The sequence below is a fragment of the Homalodisca vitripennis genome, chromosome X, assembly GCF_021130785.1.
Source record: "Homalodisca vitripennis isolate AUS2020 chromosome X, UT_GWSS_2.1, whole genome shotgun sequence".
Lineage (NCBI taxonomy): Eukaryota > Metazoa > Arthropoda > Insecta > Hemiptera > Cicadellidae > Homalodisca > Homalodisca vitripennis.
The window spans coordinates 141,314,299-141,339,020 of record NC_060215.1 but is presented as its reverse complement, the minus strand read 5'-3'; the positions used below and the strand labels follow the sequence as shown (position 1 = coordinate 141,339,020).

Genomic DNA, 24,722 nt, shown 5'->3' with positions numbered 1-24,722 from the left:
GAACAGCAACGCAGGAATCGCCACTTTTAAAAAACACATCGACAACGAACGCACGATGCTCAGCCGACCACTGCTCCATGGCTACTGAAAATGAAAATGTCCACATGTGGGCTCCCGAACGCGCTTATCCCCACCACTTACTCGCTCTACAGCACGGTGGCGAAAACCGTCAGATCATTTTGCCGCACCCTGTATTTATATGTGAGTTTCATAATTTAAAGTATGATCGGAAGTGTACTATAACAATTTATTTTGAAAAGAAAGATTCTTCACAAACATTTCAATATTATATTATTTAAAAACATTAAAGGTTACAATTTTTAGTGACTTTTTCCCGAACGTCCGGTAAAATCGGACGTTGGCACTCAAAGGGTTAACTTCTGCTTGTAAATGCATCTTGTAAAAAATTCCAACAACAAAATATGCATTTGAAAAAATTAATTTACATAATCTTAAATTAGTAGGAGAAAGGGTTTTATTAAAAAGCGTTTTAGTATTTTTTTTAAAACATTTCTTCTTTTATTAACACATTCATAAAATGTAAAAATTAGCAAAAGTATGCATTTTCGGATTAGTTATTATGTTTGAGCATTGTATATTATAAGATAAACTACAAAACCCCTCCAAACAATATTAATAAAACAAACTCAAATAATAAAAAGCTCATGAAAAATTAGTTGCGTAATACTATTTAGAAACTAACTTGAATGTTACTATCGCTTAGATAATGTGATAACCCTAGCACCAAAACAATAAAAAGTAACTAGTGAATAGCTTTTATTAAGGAAACAATATACCTAAGCATTAGTAAAGGACTTTGAGCTGAAATAAAAACATAACAAATTAGAAAACATACCTGTAACAACCTGTACTAATATTGATTTATAGTTCAAATAATATTGATCATTTGGAGCAGCCGTGGGATCTATATTATACTCAATGATTCCTGAATGGTCAGGCCCTCCTCAGTCCAAATTTGCAACGTGTCCAAGAGTGAATATTTGAAATATGGTAGATACCACTGCTACCACCGGATGATTCCGGAAAAGAAATAAATTTTGGCACCAAAGTTGAAATTTCAAAATCACTGTTTATTCTACTGATTGATTTAGAAAAATGTACAACTATAAATGTATAAGTAGGAGAACACTTCTAATTAAAAGATTATATAAAACTACATTGTTAAAGAAATTTAGAAAAAGTATTATAATAGTTACAGATAATCGCATGTTACAGAGTCTGAGGCCTGATCTAGACTGGTTTCCAGAACACACAGGTGCTGACTCTGCATTGTCAGCAGACTTTCTTTCTGCTGTCCTACTCACTTACTTTCAATACTGCTTTACATTTAATAATTATTGTGTCTTTAGTCAAATATTAAGACTTTTATAAGTACGATAAAATATTTATAAAACAAATAAAATATAATTCTGTACAAATTATTATATCTATATTTAAGATTAATTAATGATCAATATTATTTGAACGGTAAATCAATATAGGGTAAAGGTAATTTCACACCTACTGATGATTAATACTAAGAATCACACATTTGATAAACCAATTATCAATATATTAATCACATTCTTTAAATGCCAGAACCAAAATACTCAAACCAAATTTGTATTATTGTTGTTTCATTCTAAACTGGACTCTAATATTAAAAGGAAAATTATAAAATTAATGTAACCGTTAATAATAGGAATTCTTTAATAACATGTTGTATTTACCAACTTAGTGTTACAGAAACAAATTCTATCGAACCAACAATAAATTATCTATGCTTAGCATATTTGTTGTCACTTTTTAAGCAGCTTATTTCTGAAACAAACGTAATCAATACATATAATTGATAGCCTACAGAACATTATTCAACTTTTCTTTGCAGTAACATAACATTCCTTCAAGTTTGATTATGTACATTTATGAATTCTATTGCATTGGATGATCAAATTCATTTTCACTAATATACAAGTCTACAGGAATATGTTTAAACAACAAAAATATCACATAAATTAACAGCATTCTGAATATTGTTCCTGTATGTTATTGATATTCAAATAGACAGTGATCCCTCACACTCCTGTAGTGTATAAATATTCCCAGGAGCGTGGAGATGTCAGGCCAACCCGACTTAGAGATGCATGCCGTCCACTGAGGTTCCACTATACATCCACAGCTTCTCCGCAGATAGGGGCAGTTCTGAAAGATACCACACAAAATAAGTTACCAAACAACTAACTAAACAACGTTATAATTCCAATCATAAGTTGTTTGACAACCATAAATTTATTTTATTTGTTAAATAGAAATAACAGTTTGCATTTTTGTTATTTTGGATTGTGTACACTACTCTGATACATTTTAAATTACACATGTACAATTATTCATAGTAAAAAAATATAAAAAATTGTGGACATAAAGATATAACATTAACTAACAAGACGTGTAAGAATTCATATTCAACTTTGATATCGTTGTAATTTGTGTAAATTCTCCAGGAGTCTTTCTTTCTATTTTTCATTTGAATAACATTTTTTGCTATATACAATAATATATCAAAATTTGTAAACTGTATCATTAATACTCCTGAGTTTTTAAAAATTACTATTAAAATTTTATTATTTTAATTGAGTTTTTACAACTTAATTGAATTATGAAATAAAATATTTTAATTCAATAGACCTCTTTCCTGGCCACATCCACTCTAGTGAGATGGAAAGGAGCAAAAACTTTTATTATTTCGATGCAAATGAAATAGCAAACTGATTTTAAACGTTTACGGAATCAACAACTAGTGGTGCAACAGCATGGGACTTCAACTTTATATTGAGATTGTAATTCCAAATTAACATCCAAGTGAGTTGGATCTTTGGATTAAATGAAGTTGCTAACTTGGGGCAGTTGAATATTAAAGACCTTCAGATTTGATCAACGACAAATAGCACCCAACGTGGGGCTAGCAACCAGCACAACCGCACAAACCACTAGTTAATTAAACATATAATCAATTGTACACCTAGCCGGTAATACTACTTAATTTAAGATTGCATTCTATATATTGCCATTGTTTGTTATTGTTATATGTATAACCCACCTTCTGTTTACAAGTATTCTAACAATGAATTTAAGATAACAATATATAAGAAATTAAATTCTTTTTTAACATATACTTTAAGCCTATAAAATGAATATTTAAACAATACAATAAAAACTATATGATATCTTATGACAAAATTCATTTATTAATAAATGAGGAAATAAGTAGAGGAAAACTAGGCTAAATTACATTTATAAGATTATTTGAATAAGTGAAAGAAAGCAGATTAAGAGGGAGAGATGGTACCGTACGAGGTTAATAGTATTTATAAAAAAGAGCTCTGGTCTGGCAAGGATTTGAACCTGTGCTACCTTTAAATCAGACTCAAAATCTGATGCCTTAGCCTGTGCCGCCTTAAGCTCTCCCAAGAAGAAAATGATTGCTGTAAGCAAGATTCCAATAGCATTGACACCACAATTTGCACTATTTGACTCTCACATGAGATACAGCATAGAGGTACCTCAACTGGTAACCTCCTGAATCCCAATAATACTGGTATTTCATAAATAAAAGTTATTATAGTTGTTGCTGCAATTTTAGAGAAGTCTTCGACAAACTAAAGATTCTAGCTACCACCTTACCACAGCACAAATGTGACAGGACCTTCCACCTAATTTACAACTCATATAGGTAGTTTATTTAAAAGATAACAAATTATGTTAATTCTTTAATGCACTTAAGTAGCCTAGCTACTACTTAACCTGACCTAACCACATTTTATGGAGAAGAATAAAACTGAACTGCAGACGTCTGAGCTTATATTCATCTATTCAAACAGTTCCAGAAACTAGTTTCCACTGAATTGTTTTAAAACACTTACTTTCCTCTATACAATAATCCAATGTTAAACTCATGTCCTGAGAAAAAGGTACAGTACGTATTCTCGACCATACTTAACATAATGACGACAGATTAACTAACTCACCAATGTCAAAGTGATCATCCGAAAGGCCAGCGTCTGCACGCGCAGATTCAAGGGCTCTGCGTAACGCAAACACCACTCCTATACTCATACAGAGAGGAGGTTCTCCAGTGGCTGAAACAGTTACAGCCTTTATGTCATATTATTAGATTAATTTACAAGTAAATAGTACATATTTTAATAGGCACTCCTTTGCCTTGGGCTCATTCTTGATGATAAAAGGCTTGAAAGGATAACAGGGTTATTATAAGGACATTTTAAGCTGTGAGATAAAACAAAAACGTGATGTTTCAAGAGATGGTATCTGTTTTATTTTTCATGTGTAAAATGCTAAAAGATAAATTTAAGCATAGATTGTATTAAAGCTAACAATTAAATAAACATACCAAAGTCAAACATAACAGAAAAGTGAAACCTGAAATCAAACATAAAAAAAATATTTCAAACAAACTACAGGCAAAGTTACAACACAAATTAATTATGATCACCAACAACTGCTTTATCATTGCTCTCTGCTTTGTACTGCTATCGTACAGCTACTTTTGGAACTACTAATGGAAAATCTATTGACAGTACTTTTGTCCATTGCATGTTCTTAGGTCTAGTAACGCTATCTAGGAGTAAAGTGAGAAACGTTTTGTTGATCTCTTCATTGACAGGGATTTAGCCATTTTTCATCAGAATTCCTTCCAACTTCTTTTCCTATCTTATAGAAATATTATACCTATTTTTGACTGTCTGAAACTAATGCTTTACTAACATTTTGTTATGTTGTTGTAACAGTTCTTTGTACAAGACATGTTCAATAACGTTTTGTTTTTGAAGAGTTTCCTGTAAGAATGTTCTTTTAAAGTTTAGGGTGATTTTAATTAAATAAAATTAGTAGCTAATCCCTTATACGTTCCCTGTACATTGTGAAAAAGCCTTATTAATAAGTTTTATTTGATCACCAACTGTATCGTTGTACTTACATTTAATTTCATGTAAAAATGTTTCTATTTACCTTTAGATTTAAGCACGCCCACAGGGTTTGGTGCATTTTTCCTCATTTCGACTCTGAAATCTATCGGGATGTCCTTGGCACCAGGTACTTTGTAGTTCTGGAACGTAAAAACACACAAATATACAAATGTAAAAATGAAGATGTCCTGGTTGGGTCTTGACGACTCGAATTAGGTGTCAGATGCCCTACTGTGCCCCACCTGGCCTGTCTTTAACCCTTTGAACAGTAACAACATAACAGTCACATCACAGCGCTACAATCCACCTGCAGTAAATGCTGTTAATGATGCAATTTTATATTTATCATAAAGCATTTTGAATGTATGTTGCTATAAACTTTTATTGTTAGTGAACTAGCCTGCCATCCTTCAGAGAGTTTTAGAAGCAAATCGTAAATTTAATCACATCCACTAGATGTCAGAATCGTGGTGATAATTGTGTGAGTAATAAGTGTAGCATTACTGGGGGAGGAGGGGGCAGCTATGTCCCGCCAAATGCTAGAATGTGTCCTCACATTTGTCGCGACCACTGTCAGTTCATCTGTTTCACGACTTATGATGTAGGCCTACAAAACGTAAATATCTATTTGTATTTAAAAAATAAAACTATCATTATCTTTTTGGATTTGACTTTTATTTTTCCTATTGGTTAATTACTAAATTGGGGTTAAAAAAATTGTATATAAAAAGTGGGCAATAATTTTAAAATTAACACCAGATAAAGTCTCAATATTAAAAAAAAAATTGTATTACCAAAGAAATTTTAAACACATTATTTTGGTTTGTCAAATGTTTGGAAAGTCAGTGTGCATAGAGTTGAATGACTACATGATCTAAAAGCAATATTTGTCATAAAGACAGTACATTACATACAAAAAGAGATTTCATCATTTTATTTTCATATAAAAATTACTGATCTGAATCATGTTTGGTCTTTTCCTGAAGAAATAAGTATGAACTTAGCACAATGTAACTCGGACAAAAGAATAGCATTGTTAGTAATTCTCTAACGTAATTTCTGGATGGCAACTCACAACAAAACTGGTGCCCTCAATCTGAACCGTGTTCCAACTAATTGTGATGCATACTCTACTGTATGTAGTGTAAATAGACTGTTTTTAAAAATAGTTCTCATAGATCCACATATAATGAGGACTACCCTGAACATTATATTTGAGTAATCAAAACACATTTTACTGTGATTGTTTGTTTATTTATCACGTCTACATTATTTCATATCAATATATCAAATAATCCTGCATATTTGATAATTCAGCATGCCTCAAGTTTTGACCGTGCTGGATTAACGGAAGTTTACTGTATCTGGTAAATGTAAGTTATTCATTAGTGCAAAAATAAAACTATCCTTGATGATTGGATAGACTATAAGCAACAAATGCAGTAGAAAAGAAAGCAATGCAGATGGTGTGTCATGTTGGATCATGAAGATAGAAGAAACAAAGAAGAGCAAAGTAAACTTGTTACTGGAAATCTCACTACTAAGCATGTACTTACGTTATTGTTAATAAATATCAATGTCATTATGAGAGCTCTCCTCTGGCTAATTAATATCTGCCCAGTAAAAGTAATGTGAGATCAGCAACACTGAAGTTGTCACTTACATTTAAGGCAGAATAATGGATGCCCAGGGTTGGTATACCTCTATCCTGTTGAGATGTTTTAACACTCAAGGGGTGTATATTTGTCTAGGGCATATGTTCAATGTAAGAGGCATGTTCTGGCAAGGCCACATGATAAATGTGAGTACACATTGAAGGGGTGTGTTCTGACAAGAGCCTATAATCACTGTGACGACACACTGATGAGGTGTGTTTGTAATAAGAACCTATGATCACTTTGAGAACGCATCTAAGAGATGTGTTCTGATATGAGCCTATGATCTCTGTGAGGAAAAATTGAATAGGTGAGTTCTGACACAAGCCTATTGTAATGTATTGTTATATGTATTAATTTTTTTTATTAACATTTTTATTTCTGGTTCTTCAATTATGTTGGTATTACAAATCATACAGTTATTTAATAAACGTTGCATTGGCGGAGCAAGTCACGCGATCCTACTAACCAATCACATACAAGCATCATCCTTCTCCAACAAACTAGAGCCTTTCTCTTGCACTCCATGCTCTTCCAGCAACCATGTAACACCATGTCTTTTTGTGTCTGCTCCGCTGGTGCAAAGTCTATTCGAGTTCTTATTTAATTCCTTTAAAGTTAATAACACTAATGGTACAGTGCGTAGAAATATTACACCTATGATCACTGTGAAGAAACATTGAATAGGTGTGTTCTAACACAAGCCTGTGATCACTGTGAGGACACATTGAATAGGTGTGTTCTGACACAAGCCTATGATCACTGTGAGGAAACATTGAATAGGCGTGTTGTAACACAAGCCTGTGATCACTGTGAGGAAACATTGAATAGGTGTGTTCTGATACAAGCCTATGATCACTGTGAGGAAACATTGAATAGGTGTGTTCTGATACAAGCCTATGATCACTGTGAGGAAACATTGAATAGGTGTGTTCTGATACAAGCCTATGATCACTGTGAGGAAACATTGAATAGGTGTGTTCTGATACAAGCCTATGATCACTGTGAGGAAACATTGAATAGGTGTGTTCTGGCACAAGCCTATGATCACTGTGAGGAAACTGTGTTTCTCTTTCTTTATTTATTTATTTATTTATTATTATTTCAACGGCATCCGCCAATATACAATAATTTCACAAAAGAGCATTCAACAGTTTTTATGCAAAATGAAAAACAAAAAAAACAACAATGCAAGATGGCTACGGACAAAGGCATTAAAGCTAGACAGGTCAACAAAACTGGATCACAACGATCATTATAACTAAATTAAATAAGAGATGAACCAATATAAGTACGTGCAGCTATATCTAGCAATGATAGCTTTACAAAACCAGAATGTGCAATAGGTCTGACAAATATAACATAGTATAAATATCAATAAATACTCAACAATAACAATAACAACTTAACAATACTTAACAATAAACTAATAACAAGTATTGCATGACACATTTAACTATTACTCTGGTAGAACATTTTCATGCAACTTAAATATAACATCAACAAAAATAAATAACAACTAATTAAATTACAGAAAGTAGTGATTATGCAGTGGAATAATAAATAAGTGTTAAGATTTGTGAAATAATATTACAATAGTGAAAAATCACAAACATCATCTCCAACTGATATTAAGGGGAAAAAAAAAACTCTATCAATCATTCCTGTTGCAGTCTCTTTTAAGGTGTGCGATGCTGTCATAAAACATATCACCATCGAAGGAATGCTGTTTCCACGCCTATGAAGTCGAGCAATAGGACCGTGGTAGCTGTAATTGTTTGAGTGGTGGCAGGTTGAAAACATATTCCTGGATCTGGTTCCAGCAGGCACCAAGAGGGATATCCTACTCAGAAGCTCTGGTGAATCGATCGCCCCGTTGATAAGCTTGTGCAGGAAAACAATATCAAACATTCTCCTTCTGCACTCCAGCGTAGACAGAAGAAATTCCTGCTCAAGTGCGGGGACAAGACCTCCCGATAGGCTGCACCTCTCCGGACTCCTTGAAGTCTGCAAAATTTGTTTTGAATACTCTGTAGTTTGTGAATATGAGATGCGTAATGAGGGGACCAAACAAGAGTACAATATTCCAGATTAGGCCGAACTAAAGCCTTATACAAAGCAGTAGTTGTCTCGTCACCGAACCGTCCCTCTAGACATTTCGAAAAATGAATCCTAGCACTTTGTTTTGCCCTCAAGGATACCGCATCAATGTGTGCATCGGGTGACAAATTTGTAGTCAAACTTACTCCAAGGTCGTTTACCCGAGGTCACTCGCTTGATGTCGCCGGATACAGTGTAATTGAAAGCAACAGGATTCTTCAGACGACAGAAGGTGATTGTAAGACATTTGGTTGAGTTAATGACCATCTTATTATCATCGCACCACTCAGCAATTAGGTTCAGATCACGTTGAAGATTGAGACAGTCATCACGAGAGTAAATTTCTTTGAATATCTTGAGGTCATCTGCGAAGAGGAGAATATTCCGATGATAGGTGGCTGATGATGTCGTTGACAAACAAGTTGAAAAGAAATAGGGCCAAGCTTGGACCCCTGTGGGACACCTGAGGTGGGAGGAAATTCTTCAGACAAATGGTTTCCAAGTTTGACCCTCAGCGAGCGTCCACTTAAATAGCTCTTGAAACCATTCTAGAGAGAGTCCGCAGAAACCATATCCTTCGAGCTTGGAAATCAGAAGTGAGTGACTAATCTGTCAAATGCCTTGGAAAGGTCTAAATAAATGCTGTCCACTTGATGTCTTCGATTAAAACGCAGAAAGAATATAGTCTGTGTAGATGACAAGGTTTGGTCTGGGTGGAACGACCCTTGCAAAACCCATGTTGTTGGGGGACAATGATACTCTTTGTCATTAGATATCAATTCCAGCACTAAACCTTCCACAACCTTAGCCAAAGCAGGCTGGATGACGACCCGGCCTGAAGCTGGTGACATCAGTAGCATTTGGTGTTTTAGGAATCGGCACAACATAACTGGACTTGAGTGCTGTGGGGAAAGATGCCGTCCATAAATAGTCTGTTAAGTAAATTGGGTGAGAGGCTTTGAAAGTTGAACGCTACATTTCTTGAGAACTATAGGTGGGATGAGATCAGGACCATTACCTTTGTTGACATCAAGTGACTCCAGCTCCTTCCGTACTCTTTCCTCACTTACATGGAAGCGATTTACATTGAAGTTGCTAGCAAAATGAAGTCTAAAGTTGTGTCATCCCTGGGATTGAAAGTTGAGGCGAAGAAGAAAGAAGCCAGCAAAAAGATTGCACATGACATGAGGGTCATCAGTAACTGTGTGATTAAAAGTCAGACGAGTTGGGATAGACTGCGATTTCTGCATTTTGCTTCACATAACTCCAAAAAGATTTTATATTGGAGGGTATAGAATACTCAATATGCCCAAACGTATCTGTTAAAACAATCCTTGGCCAGCAACTTGCAATGGGCCCTGGTATGAGAGAACCTCCAGTAGTCCTCAAATGACAATGAAGTCTTGTAGATCCTGTGCAGTTTCTTTTTTAAGATGATTAAATTTATCAGTTCTTTAGAAAACCAAATGGGAAACTTGGACAATCCAACCTTTTTCATGCAGGTGTTGTCCAAAATAATTTCTCTAAGTTCCTCGCAAAAACGACTGAAGGCCAAGTCAGGGCCCTCCGCCAAACGCACATCGATATTAGCAATGGGCCAAAGAAATATTAGCAATGTTTGCACTTTCTGAAGTTGGGGATGAAAGTAGCAGTGCAAGAGCGACGAGATATTTCAGGAAGATCAATCACAGCTGTCAGGGCAGGATGGGCTATATCTTCAGCTACCAAACTCTCTGCGGTGTGCGATACAAGACAAGGGATGTTAGTGAAAATTAGATCAAGGAAATTTCCTATGTAATTAGGAATAGTATTCATCTGCCCCAGGTCGAGAAAAGAAGTAAGCTCCAATATCTTGAGAGCGGAAGGCGAGTAAGTGTTCGGGGGTTGTGCGGTCCAGTCGATCCTTGGCAAATTAAAATCTCCAGCAATAAATACAGAAGAAATATTCATATTGTTCAAGATGACGGTGTGAAAATTCACAAAATTCTATATAAGTCTGGTGGGCAACATCTGGTGTATATAAACAGTAATTTATAAGCATATTTGAAGAATGTGCACACACCTCAGAGCAACAAATATGGTTTCAACTGCTGGATCATCAATGGGAATGAGCCATGAGGTATAGCATTTCTTGACTGCAATCAGCACACCACCACCAGATTTTTTAAAACTTGTGAGCGCCGTCCTGTCTTGTCTGTATATGGAATAGTTACTTAATCCCAGTTCGGCATTAGAGATTTCATGGGATAGATTAGTCTCTGCAACAATTATAACATCGTAGTCACACAAGGAGTGAGCAGTTCTAAACTGATTCATTTTGGAACTTAGCCCATTGGCGTTTTGGGTAGTAGAACATCTAACTTTTGATGTCTACTGAAGCAGGCATGTTTTTTGTCTTGACAATCTTTCGGCACTCCATTCACATACTTTATAGTAAGGTCAACCTCACCTTGAGACAGCCGGTGCTTCAACTCCTGCCTGAGCTCCACTAGGAGTTCTCTTTCTCTGACTGTCCTATCCCTCGACAACTTGACATCAGCTAAAGTAGGATTTTTGAAACGTGAATGATTCATTAGAATAGTGCTTCAGAATATTTATTACATCAGTTTTCACTTTCCATCTGAATTTGAAGAGGTCTGATCACTCCAGGCTTCACCTTACCCAGCCTGACCGTCTTTAAACATTTGGAACGGTCAGTCTGGCAATATTCAACTATTGCAGCAGCCAAATCAGAGTCATGACTAATTCTGTTGTTGGTATGTGCAGATTTACTTTCAGGAACACTGTATGCAATGTTATTACGAGAACGTCTTGATTGTTCATTAATTTCCTCAACGGTTACAAGAATGCTATTAGAGGCACTACTGCTTGCCTTGATACTATCAATGTCCTTACGAAGACGGGAAATGCTTGCTTCATTAGCTTCTACACGAGGTTCCAAAGACGACAATTTTGACATTCAGATCTGCCACTTCCCTCTTGATATTCTCCACTCCCGCCGCAATGTCGTCTATTTTTATCACACTTATTAACCAAGACCTTGACTTCAGGACAACTCGGAGATAATCTTAGCCAAAGTGTCCTCCAAGGATACAGGAGTTGAGCCCTGCAGTCCACTCTACCACAGTACCACCTGATGTTGTTATCCTTACAAATCCGTTCATATTCTGTTTTGCTCATCTTTACAACAATCTCTATGAAACCAAAATCACACTCTATCGAGAACCATACAACGGCACATGAGCCGTTCATTCGACATGATCTTTCAACCATCTTAAATTTTCATATATTTCATTCACTTAAGTCACCAACGGCAAACTATGAGCCATACAGAATTATCAGTGAATCACAGTCGATGAACGGAAAACAAATGATATGTGTTCGAAAAAATCAAGAGGCTGTCGGCAAAACGATCTTTCAATTGCCTATGATCACTGTGAGGAAACATTGAATAGGTGTGTTCTGATACAAGCCTATGATCACTGTGAGGAAACATTAAATAGGTGTGTTCTGACACAAGCCTATGATCACTGTAAGGAAACATTGAGTAGGTATGTTTTGGCAAAAGCCTATGATCACTATGAGGAAACTGTGTTTCTCTTTCTTAATTAAAATTGGCTAAATAAGATCAGCAATTGTCTCGCACACCTCCAGTATGGCATGTCAAGAGGCTTCCAACTCTACAATTGGAGTAAATTTGCTAGCCTCTGGAGTAAATTAGCTGGAGGTCCTCTGGGTGTTGTATGAACAATTTTACTCTTGCGGTTTAAAATGTAACCCAGTTTTCTATTCCCTCAAATAGAGATCAACACAATATATGTGTACATGAGAAAGACAACATACCCAGGTGTGGTTTGTGAGTAGTCTACCGGTCTGGTCATCGTAGATCAAGTCTTCAATGGTAAATAGAGCGAGCCCCATCACGTAGGCCCCCTCAATCTGGCCCACGTCCACTTCAGGGCTCAGGCTGATACCCGTATCCTCCAGGATGTCAGCACGCAGGATCTGACCAACAACAGAGTTCCTTAGTTAAATCCTCCACTCAACAAACAATTCTCTAACAATAATTTTTCAATCAGGTTATTAATAAAGAGAAATATACAATTGCTTAGCTCTCAAACACAAGCTCAGAAGTAGAACTATAAATTATAAACAAATAATTAGTAAACATTACAAATTCTACAAAGTATCATTGACTCTGGGATTTAATGTGGTGATTTTGACAAACTAAATTGAGCAACATTACAAAACGTCAAAACTAATACATAAATTATTAATATAAAAAACAATCAAAGTTTCGTTCTAATAACACAAAATTTTGATTACAAGAAATTTGCCAATTATCAAAAATTTATCACAATTTAAATTTTAGCATTCATGCTTCAACTATGGATTGTGAGTGTTATTCGTACCTTTTTATATCAGTTAAGAATTGGTCTATTTCAAAACTTTGTCCTACATCCAGATTAAGAGTCAGCTGCAAATCTTGATTTTTATTTTTACAGCCTTATTTCAGATTATACAATTACGAATCATAAAATCATATTAAGTTTGTTCAGTATAACATGTGTGTTTGTGTTGTAGATAAGTTTTTAAAAATACCGTCATAGATTTATTTATGTGGATATTATTATGATGATAGTATACAATACTGTAATCCATGCAAGTGTCTTTAATTTCTTTATATGTTGTATGCTTGTACCTTCCTTTATTAACAATTACAAGCATTGATGCCAATAGCGTGTTGAACACTTTTCTTTTTGTAAATTAGCAAGTATTATGAAAACGAGGGTTTAGAGAGGACAGGAATCCAATGATAAATTATTTGTAACTTGTTGGAACCTAAGACTGTGAAAGACTGTGTGCCATTTAGAAGCATGTATACATAAATGATACAATCCTTAGCATCTCTAGTGTAAATGATGGACATTGGGAGAAAACGGCAAATTTGCATTCAAGTCTACATCTATGCTTCAATATGTACAATACTTTACCTCCAGCATCAAATTTATCTACAACCATAACAAATTACACTAATTTATTCCTGACCCAACTATATACATTTCTCTAAAACATTCAGTTTGTTATTTAAAAGGATTTTAAAACATGTGTTTTTATTAACAACAACAATTTTATTAGTTACTATGGAAATAAAGAAATTTATATTTCAAAATAATTTGGGGAAAGTCAAATCTGAGAGCAACAAAATTATCCTTGTGAACGTTTATGATGGAAGAGGAGTATGGCATCTGGTTCTGGGTGATACTGTTCTGGATATTCTTCCTGATGTTCATGGAGTTACTCGTATACGGCAGACCGAGATTTATTTGAAGAAAATTAGTGAATTCAACGTAATCCTGTCATCAAGATTACTGATGGACACAAATTCAAGGTGCAAACTGTATATGTAACGTTATAATTTTGTGTGAAGTAAATCAATAAAATGTGTTAATTAAATTATGTCTCTTATTATTTCTTTTAAAAATGTTAAATTATCTATAGAAATTAAGTTTGTGATATTTTTTGTTAGGGGTAACTAACATTAAGCAATGAGTAGTAAAACGATGTATATATGTATAATATGTATGTAAATTTTCGTGTTAGATAACGCGCAACAATTAAATAGTAGCAAAGAAATATATTTTGGATATTATAAATAAATAAATAATATTTATTCTTGTTATATGAACTCTTACGAGGTATTAAAAATGCTGATGACTGTTGAGACTACGTTAAAAAAAGTTCTTAAGACTTAAAAAGAGTTAAAAATTAAAATATACATACTTTAAAATATGACATGTAAAATAGATTTTGTCATACGGTACTTTGAGTGTTTCAAATAAACATACTTGACGTCAAAATGTATTTTAAAGAAAATCTATGTAAAGATTGTGGTTGATCCATGTAATGAATTCCAAAATATGATTCCTACTTTTAGTTCAACACATAAATGCTTGATTCTATTGAAATACAAAACTAAAGTAAAGGGTGATACATTTACAATTTTAAAACGTAAACAGAATATGGACTACAGTTGTTAAAAATTTATGTTAGACACATAGAAAAACCCATCCAGTGAATAAAACGGCATATCTAATAGCCAGTTGTAGAATTTAGTTTTAAAAGTGATTATAGGGTATTTAACTTTAACGTTATTAACTTATTGTAGATGTTAACTGATATTACAATATATCTACCAATTTTTGAGTTTGGATCATAAATCTTAACATCAAACTATTGGCCACTAGTAGATTTTATGGGTTATGGGTTAAATACTCGAGAAATGCGTTTCATACTATTTAAATAAATAAATACATTTTTTAATGATTCAATGAAACAGAACTGGAATTACTACCACAGTAATTTATTCCTAACCCAACTATATACATTTCTTAGTATATATTTAATAAATAAAAGTATTTTGCTTGTTATTTAAAAGGATTTTAAAAGATGTGTTTTTTATTCACTACAATAATTTTATTAGTTACTATGGAAATAAAGAAATTTATATTTCAAAATAATTTGGGGAAAGTCAAATCTGAGAGCAACAAAATTATCCTTGTGAACGTTTATGATGGAAGAGGAGTATGGCATCTGGTTCTGGGTGATACTGTTCTGGATATTCTTCTTGATGTTTATGGAGTTACTCGTATACGGCAAACCGAGATTTATTTGAAGAAAATTAGTGAATTCAACGTAATCCTGTCATCAAGATTACTGATGGACACAAATTCAAGGTGCAAACTGTATATGTCATGTTATAATTTTGTGTGAAGTAAATCAATAAAATGTGTTAATTAAATTATGTCTCTTATTATTTCTTTTCAAAATGTTAAATTATTTATAGAAATTAAGTTTGCCATATTTTTTTATAGGGGTAACTAACATTAAGCAATGAGTAGTAAAACGATGTATATATGTATAGTATGTATGTAAATTTTCGTGTTAAAGGACACGCAATAATTAAGTAGCAAAGAAATATATTTAGGATATTATAAATAAATAAATAATATTTATTGTTATATGAACTCTTACGAGGTATTAAAATGCTGATGACTGTTGAGACTACGTTAAAAAAAAGTTCTTAAGACTTAAAAAGAGTTAAAAATTAAAATATACATACTTTAAAATATGACATGTAAAATAGATTTTGTCATACGGTACTTTGAGTGTTTCAAATAAACATACTTGACGTCAAAATGTACTTTAAAGAAAAATCTATGTAAAGATTGTGGTTGATCCATGTAATTAATTCTAAAATATGATTCCTACTTTTAGTTCAACACATAAATGCTTGATAGTATTGAAATAAAAACTAAAGTAAAGGATGAAACATTTACAATTTTAAAACGTTAACAGAATATGGTCTACAGTTGTTAAAAATTTATGGTAGACACATAGAAAAACCCATCCAGTGAATAAAACGGCATATCTAATAGCCAGTTGTAAAATTTAGTTTTAAAAGTGTTTATAGGGTACTTAGCTATTAACGTTATTAACTTATTGTAGATGTTAACTGATATTACAATATATCTATTAATAGTTTTACCAATTATACAAAAATCAATTAAAGAATTGTGTATTTCCTGGAGTTATATTCATGTAATTTATGTTTCATAAGATGAAAATTTCTTAATACGTTTACAACCTAATTATGTATGTAGATATTAATTACAGATTGTATTTGCAATTTTGTAAACAGGGACTTACAATGTTCCATTGAGGAGTGCAAGTAACATTCTAACTGCTTTCTTTTGCAAAAACAATACCATCCTAACCCAAAATAATCTGACCTAGAAACAGAAAAATAACTACAATTTTATTTGTGATGAAGAAATGTGTCCTACTACAACTATCAGGTGACTGGAAAAACACGAATGTTATTTTAATCGGTACAAGACAGTCAGAAACAGACAGCTGATTGTTGGGCTGGGTCAGAACTCAGCAGCAGAAGCAGCATCACAAGGGCTGAGCTAGTCTTAATGATTTCAAGCTGCAATAGTCAGTAGGATGCTTCACAATTGCTGAGCTGGTTGTAATGAGGTTAAGCTGCGTTATTTATATTAAGTTGCATCACAAGTGCTAAGGTGGTTGAAGAGAGTTCAAGCTGTGCTAGTCAGCAGGTTGCGTCACAAGTTGCTGAGCTAGTTATAATGAAATTTCGCTGTGGTAGTCAGTAAGTTGGGTCACAAGTGCTGAGCTGGTTGTTATAAAGTCAAGGTGCTGTAGTCAGTAAAATGCGTCACAAGTGCTGAGCTGAATGTAATGAGTTCAAGCTGCGGTAGTCAGTAGCTTGCGTCACAAGTGCTCTGCTGAATGTAATGAGTTCAAGCTGCGGTTAGTCAGTAGCTTGCGTCACAAGTGCTGAGCTGGTTGTAATGAGTTAAAGTTTCTGTAGTAAGCAGGTTGGGTCACAAGTGCTGAGCTAGTTATAATGAAGTTAAGCTGTGGTAGTCATTAAGTTGAGTCACAAGTGCTCAGCTGAATGTAATGAGGTCAAGCTGCGGTAAAACATCAGGTTGCAGATTGTTCTGCTGTTTGCGGATGACTCTACATTCTCTCGCAAGGGTTAAAACACCAGAAGAATCCATCAGCCTAGCAAATGTTCTCTTTGAAGTGGCAGTGGACTGGTACTCTACACACAAACTTTGCGTTTACACAGAAAAAAATCCCAACGTATTATATGCAGCCTGAAACAAGGTGTAGATACCAAAGTAACTGGAAAGATACTGGGCTTCGCTCTAGATACAGGCTAATGTGGAGTGGCCACATCAACAAAGTTTGCAACAACCTGGCGAGAATAACCTTCCTCTACAGAAGACTTAGAAACATGCTATCTGAGGCACATTTGGTCATGATCTACCATGCTTTGTTTCATAGTCACATTAGATATGGACTGATGCTCTGGAGTCACGCGGGTGGGACTGTGGGCCTGTGCTTCTCCTTCAGAAGGAAACTACTCTGTATAATATCATCTGCTGGTTATGGAGATCAGTGTTGCTCCAATTTTTTTAGAAACTTGGGATCCAGACTGTTTTCGGCCAAATATATTCTTCAGAGCCTGGTTAATATAAGGAGGAGTACTTAGACTCTTTCCAATCTAGAGCGGACACACACTCTTACACTCTCTGTGGTTTAAACAATAGGGACTTACCCTACTGCCGGCTTAGTAAGACAAGGGCTGTTTCCCAGTGTTGGCACTCAGGATGTTTAACTAACTCCCTGAGGACCGTTGAATCTTTGGAGAAAAGTGCATTTGAAGTCAAGATTAAGTTATGGTTACTCTCCAAATCATTGGTGGAGAAATGGACCTCAATGACATGTAGTACCACCGTCATGCCTAGAGGTTTATGTAAATTAGTATTTATTAATTTGAAGTACAATGGACACATGTTCTGAGTCGCAGTCGTGCCGGGGTTTTGAACTCAAGCTCACGTGAAATTGCTCTCTCGCCCGTTCTAATTTTGTAATTGTTGAACTGATTTCAAATTATGTAATAAAATCCAAATTGTTTTTCGCAATAAATTAAATTGTTTTATTTGGCCAACCGAGGAGAGCGTTTCTATTACAGCAACCTGGGCTAGTTGATTTTTCTAATCCTGGGAGTAGTAAGCTGCTTCCAGCAAGGGGTCATTTGAAGGAGGCAGAGATGTGATGCTGACGGACAGCCATTGCAGTACAACTTGACGCAGATTCAAGAGGAGTCCCGAAATCTAAGTATCTTGGTTAACTGAGGTAAAGAATCATTTTAATACATTTTTCGAAGAACTACTTAATGAAAATATGAGTTCACACTCTCCATTAATTCAATTGGAAGCCGGATTTCGTTACGAATTTGTGCTATTACAGCAGTCAGTTAGTGAATACCTAAATGAAATTGATGATCTAATAAAACTGTTACCACAAAGACGTGGAAAACCGAGGTTTAGTAGATGCAGGAGGTCATGTGTTTAAAGTTTCTGTTTGGTACATTCGAGAATAGCGATTTAGAAATTATTGACGGAAAAAATGGATTATTTGTACAACACCAATGAGGAAATAGTGCATCAAGCTAAGGAGCAGGTGACTGTTCTAGCAAATATGCAGGCGGAAATAGTGTATCACATGCAATAACAATAAATAACGTAATTTCCGTATATTGAAAGAATATCATTCTAATATGCATGAACAAATGGTTAAAATTTTCACACGAGCAAATGCTGCTCATTATCAGTTAAAAAACTCTTTTTGAATATTTGAAGTTAAGTTCTGCGCTCTCGGATACTAAAGAAACAGTAAGCAGTGCAAGACGAAAGATAACTAAATTCCATCAAGCAATTGAGAGCTTAGCAGCTGGGAAGATTGACAGTAACTTGCTATCATGAATATCTAAGAATTTTGAAGGAAATTGAAAAGGTTATACCTCCAACGACTAAATTGTATTCACCTGTTAAATTAGAAAATATTCATCAATTTTATTCTGCTGTGGTTGTTCATAGTTATACAACGATTCACACCCTAAGGGTAGTGATGAGGTTGCCTCTTTCAAACGATAATAAGATGTTCCAATTATATGATATTATTACCTATCCGGTGTATGATGCCTCTCTCAAAGTATGGACCCAGTTGGGAAGTTGGTACCCAAAAATTATTGATCAGTAAGGATCGGTTGATGTACTCGATGTACAATCAATTGGAGTTCGACCGAGGAGTGTCGAGGGGAACAACTGATTGTTTGCCCGTTATCGAATGTCCTGTTAAGCGTAAGCAAAGAGACCAAATTGTGCGGTTGAGATGTTTTCATTACGAGCAAGTGAGGCTCTGTGGTAGAAAATTAATATCGGGATTAAAGATCCCCGGTACTTGTCAAAACTCCAAGCCGATGGATATACAGTGCCTCAGAGGAGCACAGATTGACTTTGAACTGTCTAACTATTGACGGGACCCTGAATATAACTTTCGCGATAGTGAAGGGGGTCGGTGAATTTAGAGGAATTGATATGTGTGATGTTGTCTCTGAAGAATTCAAGGTGCCTGCCCGTATTCACGGCAGCTCTGTGTTCTCAGAACAGATAAGTGAAATTGTGTTTCCAGATGTGAAAGAAATTTACACAAAGCGAGGAGAAGGAGCTGTTTAGCTCTGAGCAGGAAACGGCTGTGAAAGTCCTGCAGGGACTGAACGAACGGCTGGGCACATTAGGTGTTAAGGAGTACCATCTGAAGTCCCACATTCTGTTTGGTCAAAAACTTTATGCTGCAAAAAAGGCAGCTGCTGGTAGTTTTGGGTTTTACTAAGCTGCTGTACTAAGCCTACATTATTTGACTGACAATTTTTTTTAATACAAGCAGCCTAATGCTCTCTTGTCTTAAATTATTTGCTTTTTCAAAGAAATTATATTGTGCAAATGTTCATTTGAAGTCTCTAGGTTTTAACTTAATACAATAAATCAGTATTTTCATGATTAGATGCTTCAAAAAGTAAGGAAATAATTAGGAGCACCATACATGGCAGTTTTTCAATATAGCCTTTTTCCCACCTGCATGTCTTATTGAGCTTCCAGTGTTACAATCACTCATTAACTCTTCCATTCCTATTATTTCCCATGGTTCTGGCCACATATACCCTTTCCGTCGAACAAATAATTTCTATATTTTAAGATGAATAAAATCATCCAAGCATAAATACAATAACCCTAGCTACACTTTGTATTACATTAATACCATTTAGCACGATGCATTGTGTTTAGACGGAATTGTGACTACGTTGAGATTATATATTTAGTTATTTTTGTTTAGAACTAAAAATCTATCAGAATATAAGTAAAAGGATCATAGAAGTCAATAATCTGAATACTGTTTAAAATTATAATATAAAAATAGTCCTTCTAACCTCAGGAACCTACCACCGACATGGTGCCCAGGTAGGCGTAATGTTTGAGAGGAAAAGATTGCCTCAACAGTTACCCATCCTAAAATTGTTCGGAGTTGTTGTTGGTTGATTAGGTTATATTTTCATGGACATACAATCCCAGTGGGACATACAGCAGCCTTGAGGGATTATTTATGTCTTATAGGAACTTCAATCAAAAATATTTTATAAAGCAACAAAAGATTCTGAGATATTAGCAATTTTCAAAGAATTAATTAGATTTGTGGTTTTTTAGTACATAATAATTTTCTCCCAATAATGTGTCACCTGATAATGTACATAATATGTATACAAGGACTGTGTATTACGTCAACCAGGGTCAACCAGGGCTCAGCAACAACTATGACGGGCCCTCAACCGTTTCTGCGGGTGTTCCAAGGTGTAAATCCTCTAGGGTTGTCTCGAAATGGCTCGATGGGAGAAGGTGGAGGTTGCATCCGGGTTTGAGAGTGAGTAGAATGGTATTACAGTCACCTTCCTCCAAGGTGGCTGGCTTCGGACCTTCTCTCATTAAACAGATCAATGTCTTCTAAGGTCATTGGTCTCATTACGGGGCATGGTCCACTGAGGAAGCATCTACACAAAGTTAGCATCCTTCAGGAGGATCAGCTCTGTTTAAGGTGTAATGAGCAGGAGGAGACTGCTGAGCACTCTGCTCTTTGATTGCCCTTACAATAGCAAGAGAGCGGTATGCCATCTTTGGTAGCTTGGACAGGGGTGGTGAATTTTCCCAGGAGGACTTGATAGGTTGTTTTCGGCGGTTTGTTGAACTGCTGAAGTTGTAGACTGGTGGGCCTCATGGTGTTTCCAGGGTGCGCAAAAAGCCTTTGAGGCTTAAGTGCATGGCAGTAGGCCGCCCCAAGGGGGGGGAAAAAAACTGGGTCGAGCCACTAGTTTTAAGTCTTTTTGTCAGGGTCCTTATGGAATGTAGTTCTGTAATGGTTTGGTCGATGCCTTAGTAGCTTAATAAGAACAATTAAGATGTTAACAATTTTTGTACTATTCTTGAGGATCTGTTTTCTTAATGATTTATTTTGTTAGTTAAGTTTGATGTCATTCATGACATGCTACTTGTTGGCTGTGGGGGAGTAGTGTTCAAAATTCACAAAGAAGACTACCACTTTATAATTATTTTTAAATTTAATTAGGCTCTGCAAAATGTGGTATGTTATCAACTAATATTTTTAATTATTAAAATTAAACCCATCAAACGTATTGCTTTAAATGTGTTAATGGTTAGGTAGTTGTATTTGGGTCATTAGAGATAATGGTTATCTGATGTTAATGACTGGTCTTGAATTAGTATCGTAGTATACCATAATATATGTGTTGTAACCCTGAAAATCTTTTGTGTTCAATCATTGAGAAGAGAGCGATCGCGATCGAATTAAAAGAATTATGTATCGCGTTTGCATACTTTTTAATTAAAAGAAATTTCTGTCTTTTTAGGGAACTCAATTGTTTTATTAAATTTCGTTTAGTTGAGGCTACTGAGTGACAGCTGGCGTGGTAATTAATGATCATATACTAAGTTTTTCTTGCTGAAAGATAGTATAGAGATCCTTCCCTGCAGATTAGAGAATTTTTCTTCTGGCTGCTGGCTGATGGTTCCTCATACTTGGGGACAAGTATGGTTTTAAGGTGGAGGGGAGTGTGACGACCCCCAGCATATAGTTCTAAGACCAGACCGGTAAACAATCGTATGCGGTCTTAATCAGCCAATTAAAAATATTAAATTATCAGTAATATATTTTATTTTTTTTTAAATTCAGCATAACATCTAATTGTAGTAACGAGTAATGAATATATGCAGTCATGACTTATTAGGTTAAGCAGTGCAGGTGAAGAAGATATATAGTTTTAATTCAGCACATGAATTGTAAGTCCAGGTCTGTCAGCAGTAAGCCTGGCAACTTTCCATACCCAGAGCAGCTGCACAGTTACTGGGTGGTAAACAAGCAGGAATTTGCTGAAGTAGCATCTGGAAACAACGCTGCTCCCTGGAGTTCGTTGTTCTGAGTCGCAGTCGTGCCGGGGTTTTGAACGCGTCAAGCTCGCGTGAAATCACTCTCTCGCTCTCTCTTCACCGTTCTAAATTTGTAATTGTTGAACTGATTACAAATTATGTAATAAAATCCAAATTGTTTTCGCATTAAAATTAAATTGTTTTATTTGGCCAACGAGGAGAGCGTTTTTATTACAGCAACCCTGGGCTAGTTTCCATCACTTTGGTTAGAACGAGTTAGAACCCGAGAACTTTTAAAATTAAATTACGTGTGGTCGTCACGCCACAAAACAATCTATCCAGCTAGTCTGGTTAAAGATGCAGTATTCAAGTATCACAAGTGCTGAGCTGGTTGTTAGGAGGTCAGAGCGTAGGGGTCAGATAGTTGCATCATAAGTGCTAAGCTGCTTGTATAGAGGTCAAGCTGCATTAGTCACCAGGTTGCGTCACAAGTGCTGAGCTAGTTGTAATACGGTCAAGTTGCGGTAGTCAGCAGCCTGCTTCACAAGTGCTAAGCTGATTGTAATGAAGTTAATGTGTGGTTAGTCGGTAACTTGCATCACAAGGTCTGATCTGATTTGAATTTAGGTAAAGGGGTGGTATTCAGCAGGCTGTGTCAAAAGTGCTATGCTGGTTGTAATGAGGTTAAGCTGCGTTAGTTAAGTGCATCACAAGTGCTGAACTGGTTTTTAATTAGTTCAAGCTGTCCTAGTCAGCAGGTTGTGTCACAAGTGCTAAGCTGGTTGTTGTGAGGTCAAACTGTGGTAGTCAATAGCTTGCATTGCAAGTGCTGAACTAGTAGTAATGAGGTCAAGCTGGTTTAATCAAACAGGTTTGTCACAAATGCAGAGCCAGTTGTAATGAGTTCAAAGCGGCAGTAGTAAGAAGTTTATGTCACAAGTTATTAGCTGCTTGTAATGAAGTTAAGCTATAGTAGTTAGTAAGTTTCATTACAAGGGCTTAGCTGATTGAAATGAAGTTAAGCTGTAGTAGTCAGTAAGTGGCGTCACATAGGCTGAACTAATTGACATGAGGGTTAAGTTGCAGTAGTCAGCAGGCTACCTCAGAAGTCCTTAGCTGGTTGTAAGGAGGTTAAGCTGTGGTAGTCAGCAGGTTGTGTCACAACTGCTGAGCTGGCCGTAAGCTGTGTTGGTCAGCAGGTTGTGCCACAAGTGCTGAGCTGGTTTATGATGAAGTTTAAGCTGTGGTAGTCAGAAAGTTGCATCACAAGGGCTGAACTGATTGAAATGAGGTCAAGTTGCAGTAGACAGTGCTACGGATCCTGTTTTTTAATGTTGTTTGAGGCCCCACATTGTTGTGCGCCTTTTTGCTTGCGGTCCCCTCAATGGTTTGCCTATTCTGCTACAATCCACTTTGGTCGCCCTTCTGCTACATTCCAGTCTGCAGTTGGCTGTACGATTTTGCTACGTTCCAGGCCCCCTTTTGTTGTCCCAATTTTCTCACAATCGGTATTCAAGTGTGCTGTCCCTCATTGGTTATGCAAATTGCTTCGTGTTGGCTAACTCATATTATTCCAAGTTGATATTAAATAACTATCAAATTCAATGTCTGTGGTGTTGTTGATATCACCAACACTGGGTTTATATCTATCTCAGGTTTTTTTTTTTAAATAGGTTGAATGATGGTTAAAAACTCAATATTACTCCATTAAAAATTCTGATCAATATGATTGTTTATATCATAATAAAGCTCACAAAATATTCACTGTTTCTTATTAATCACTTTGAATCAAAAAAGTTTTTAAAAGCAATATACTTTAATTTAAAGTTTGTTATCTTACTTACCACATTTCTCTGTAGATGGGATACTCAATAAAGACAAAGCAAATGACCTTGATGTCAATTTTATTTTACATTACACTGTCCAATTCCACCTACTTTGCTTTGATAATTTGAGAATCCAACACAACATCCCATCCCTTATTAAAACTTCAATGCACAATAGTACAGTTTCATATTAATTTCATCACTACTGTACCAGGAGGATCCACATGAGTTCACAACCTCCTTGCTTCAAGTCTAGAAAGAGAAGGATTCTCCGTATAAAAACTA

At 35.4% G+C, this 24,722-nt stretch overlaps 1 protein-coding gene across 2 annotated transcripts in view; it reads right to left on the bottom strand.

Moving 5' to 3' along the window:
* Window positions 1-506: 506 nt before the first annotated feature.
* Window positions 507-24,722, bottom strand: part of LOC124369924 (xanthine dehydrogenase-like) — a 292,507-nt gene continuing 268,291 nt past the window's right edge. For both annotated transcript variants that reach the window (XM_046828119.1, XM_046828118.1), the window contains exons 24-27: window positions 12,581-12,742; window positions 5,026-5,122; window positions 4,026-4,136; window positions 507-2,202 (exon numbers count right to left, since the gene is read on the bottom strand). In XM_046828119.1, coding sequence (XP_046684075.1) covers window positions 2,135-2,202; window positions 4,026-4,136; window positions 5,026-5,122; window positions 12,581-12,742 — 438 coding nt within the window. In that variant the 3' untranslated portion in view covers window positions 507-2,134. The remainder of the gene's footprint in view (window positions 2,203-4,025; window positions 4,137-5,025; window positions 5,123-12,580; window positions 12,743-24,722) is intronic.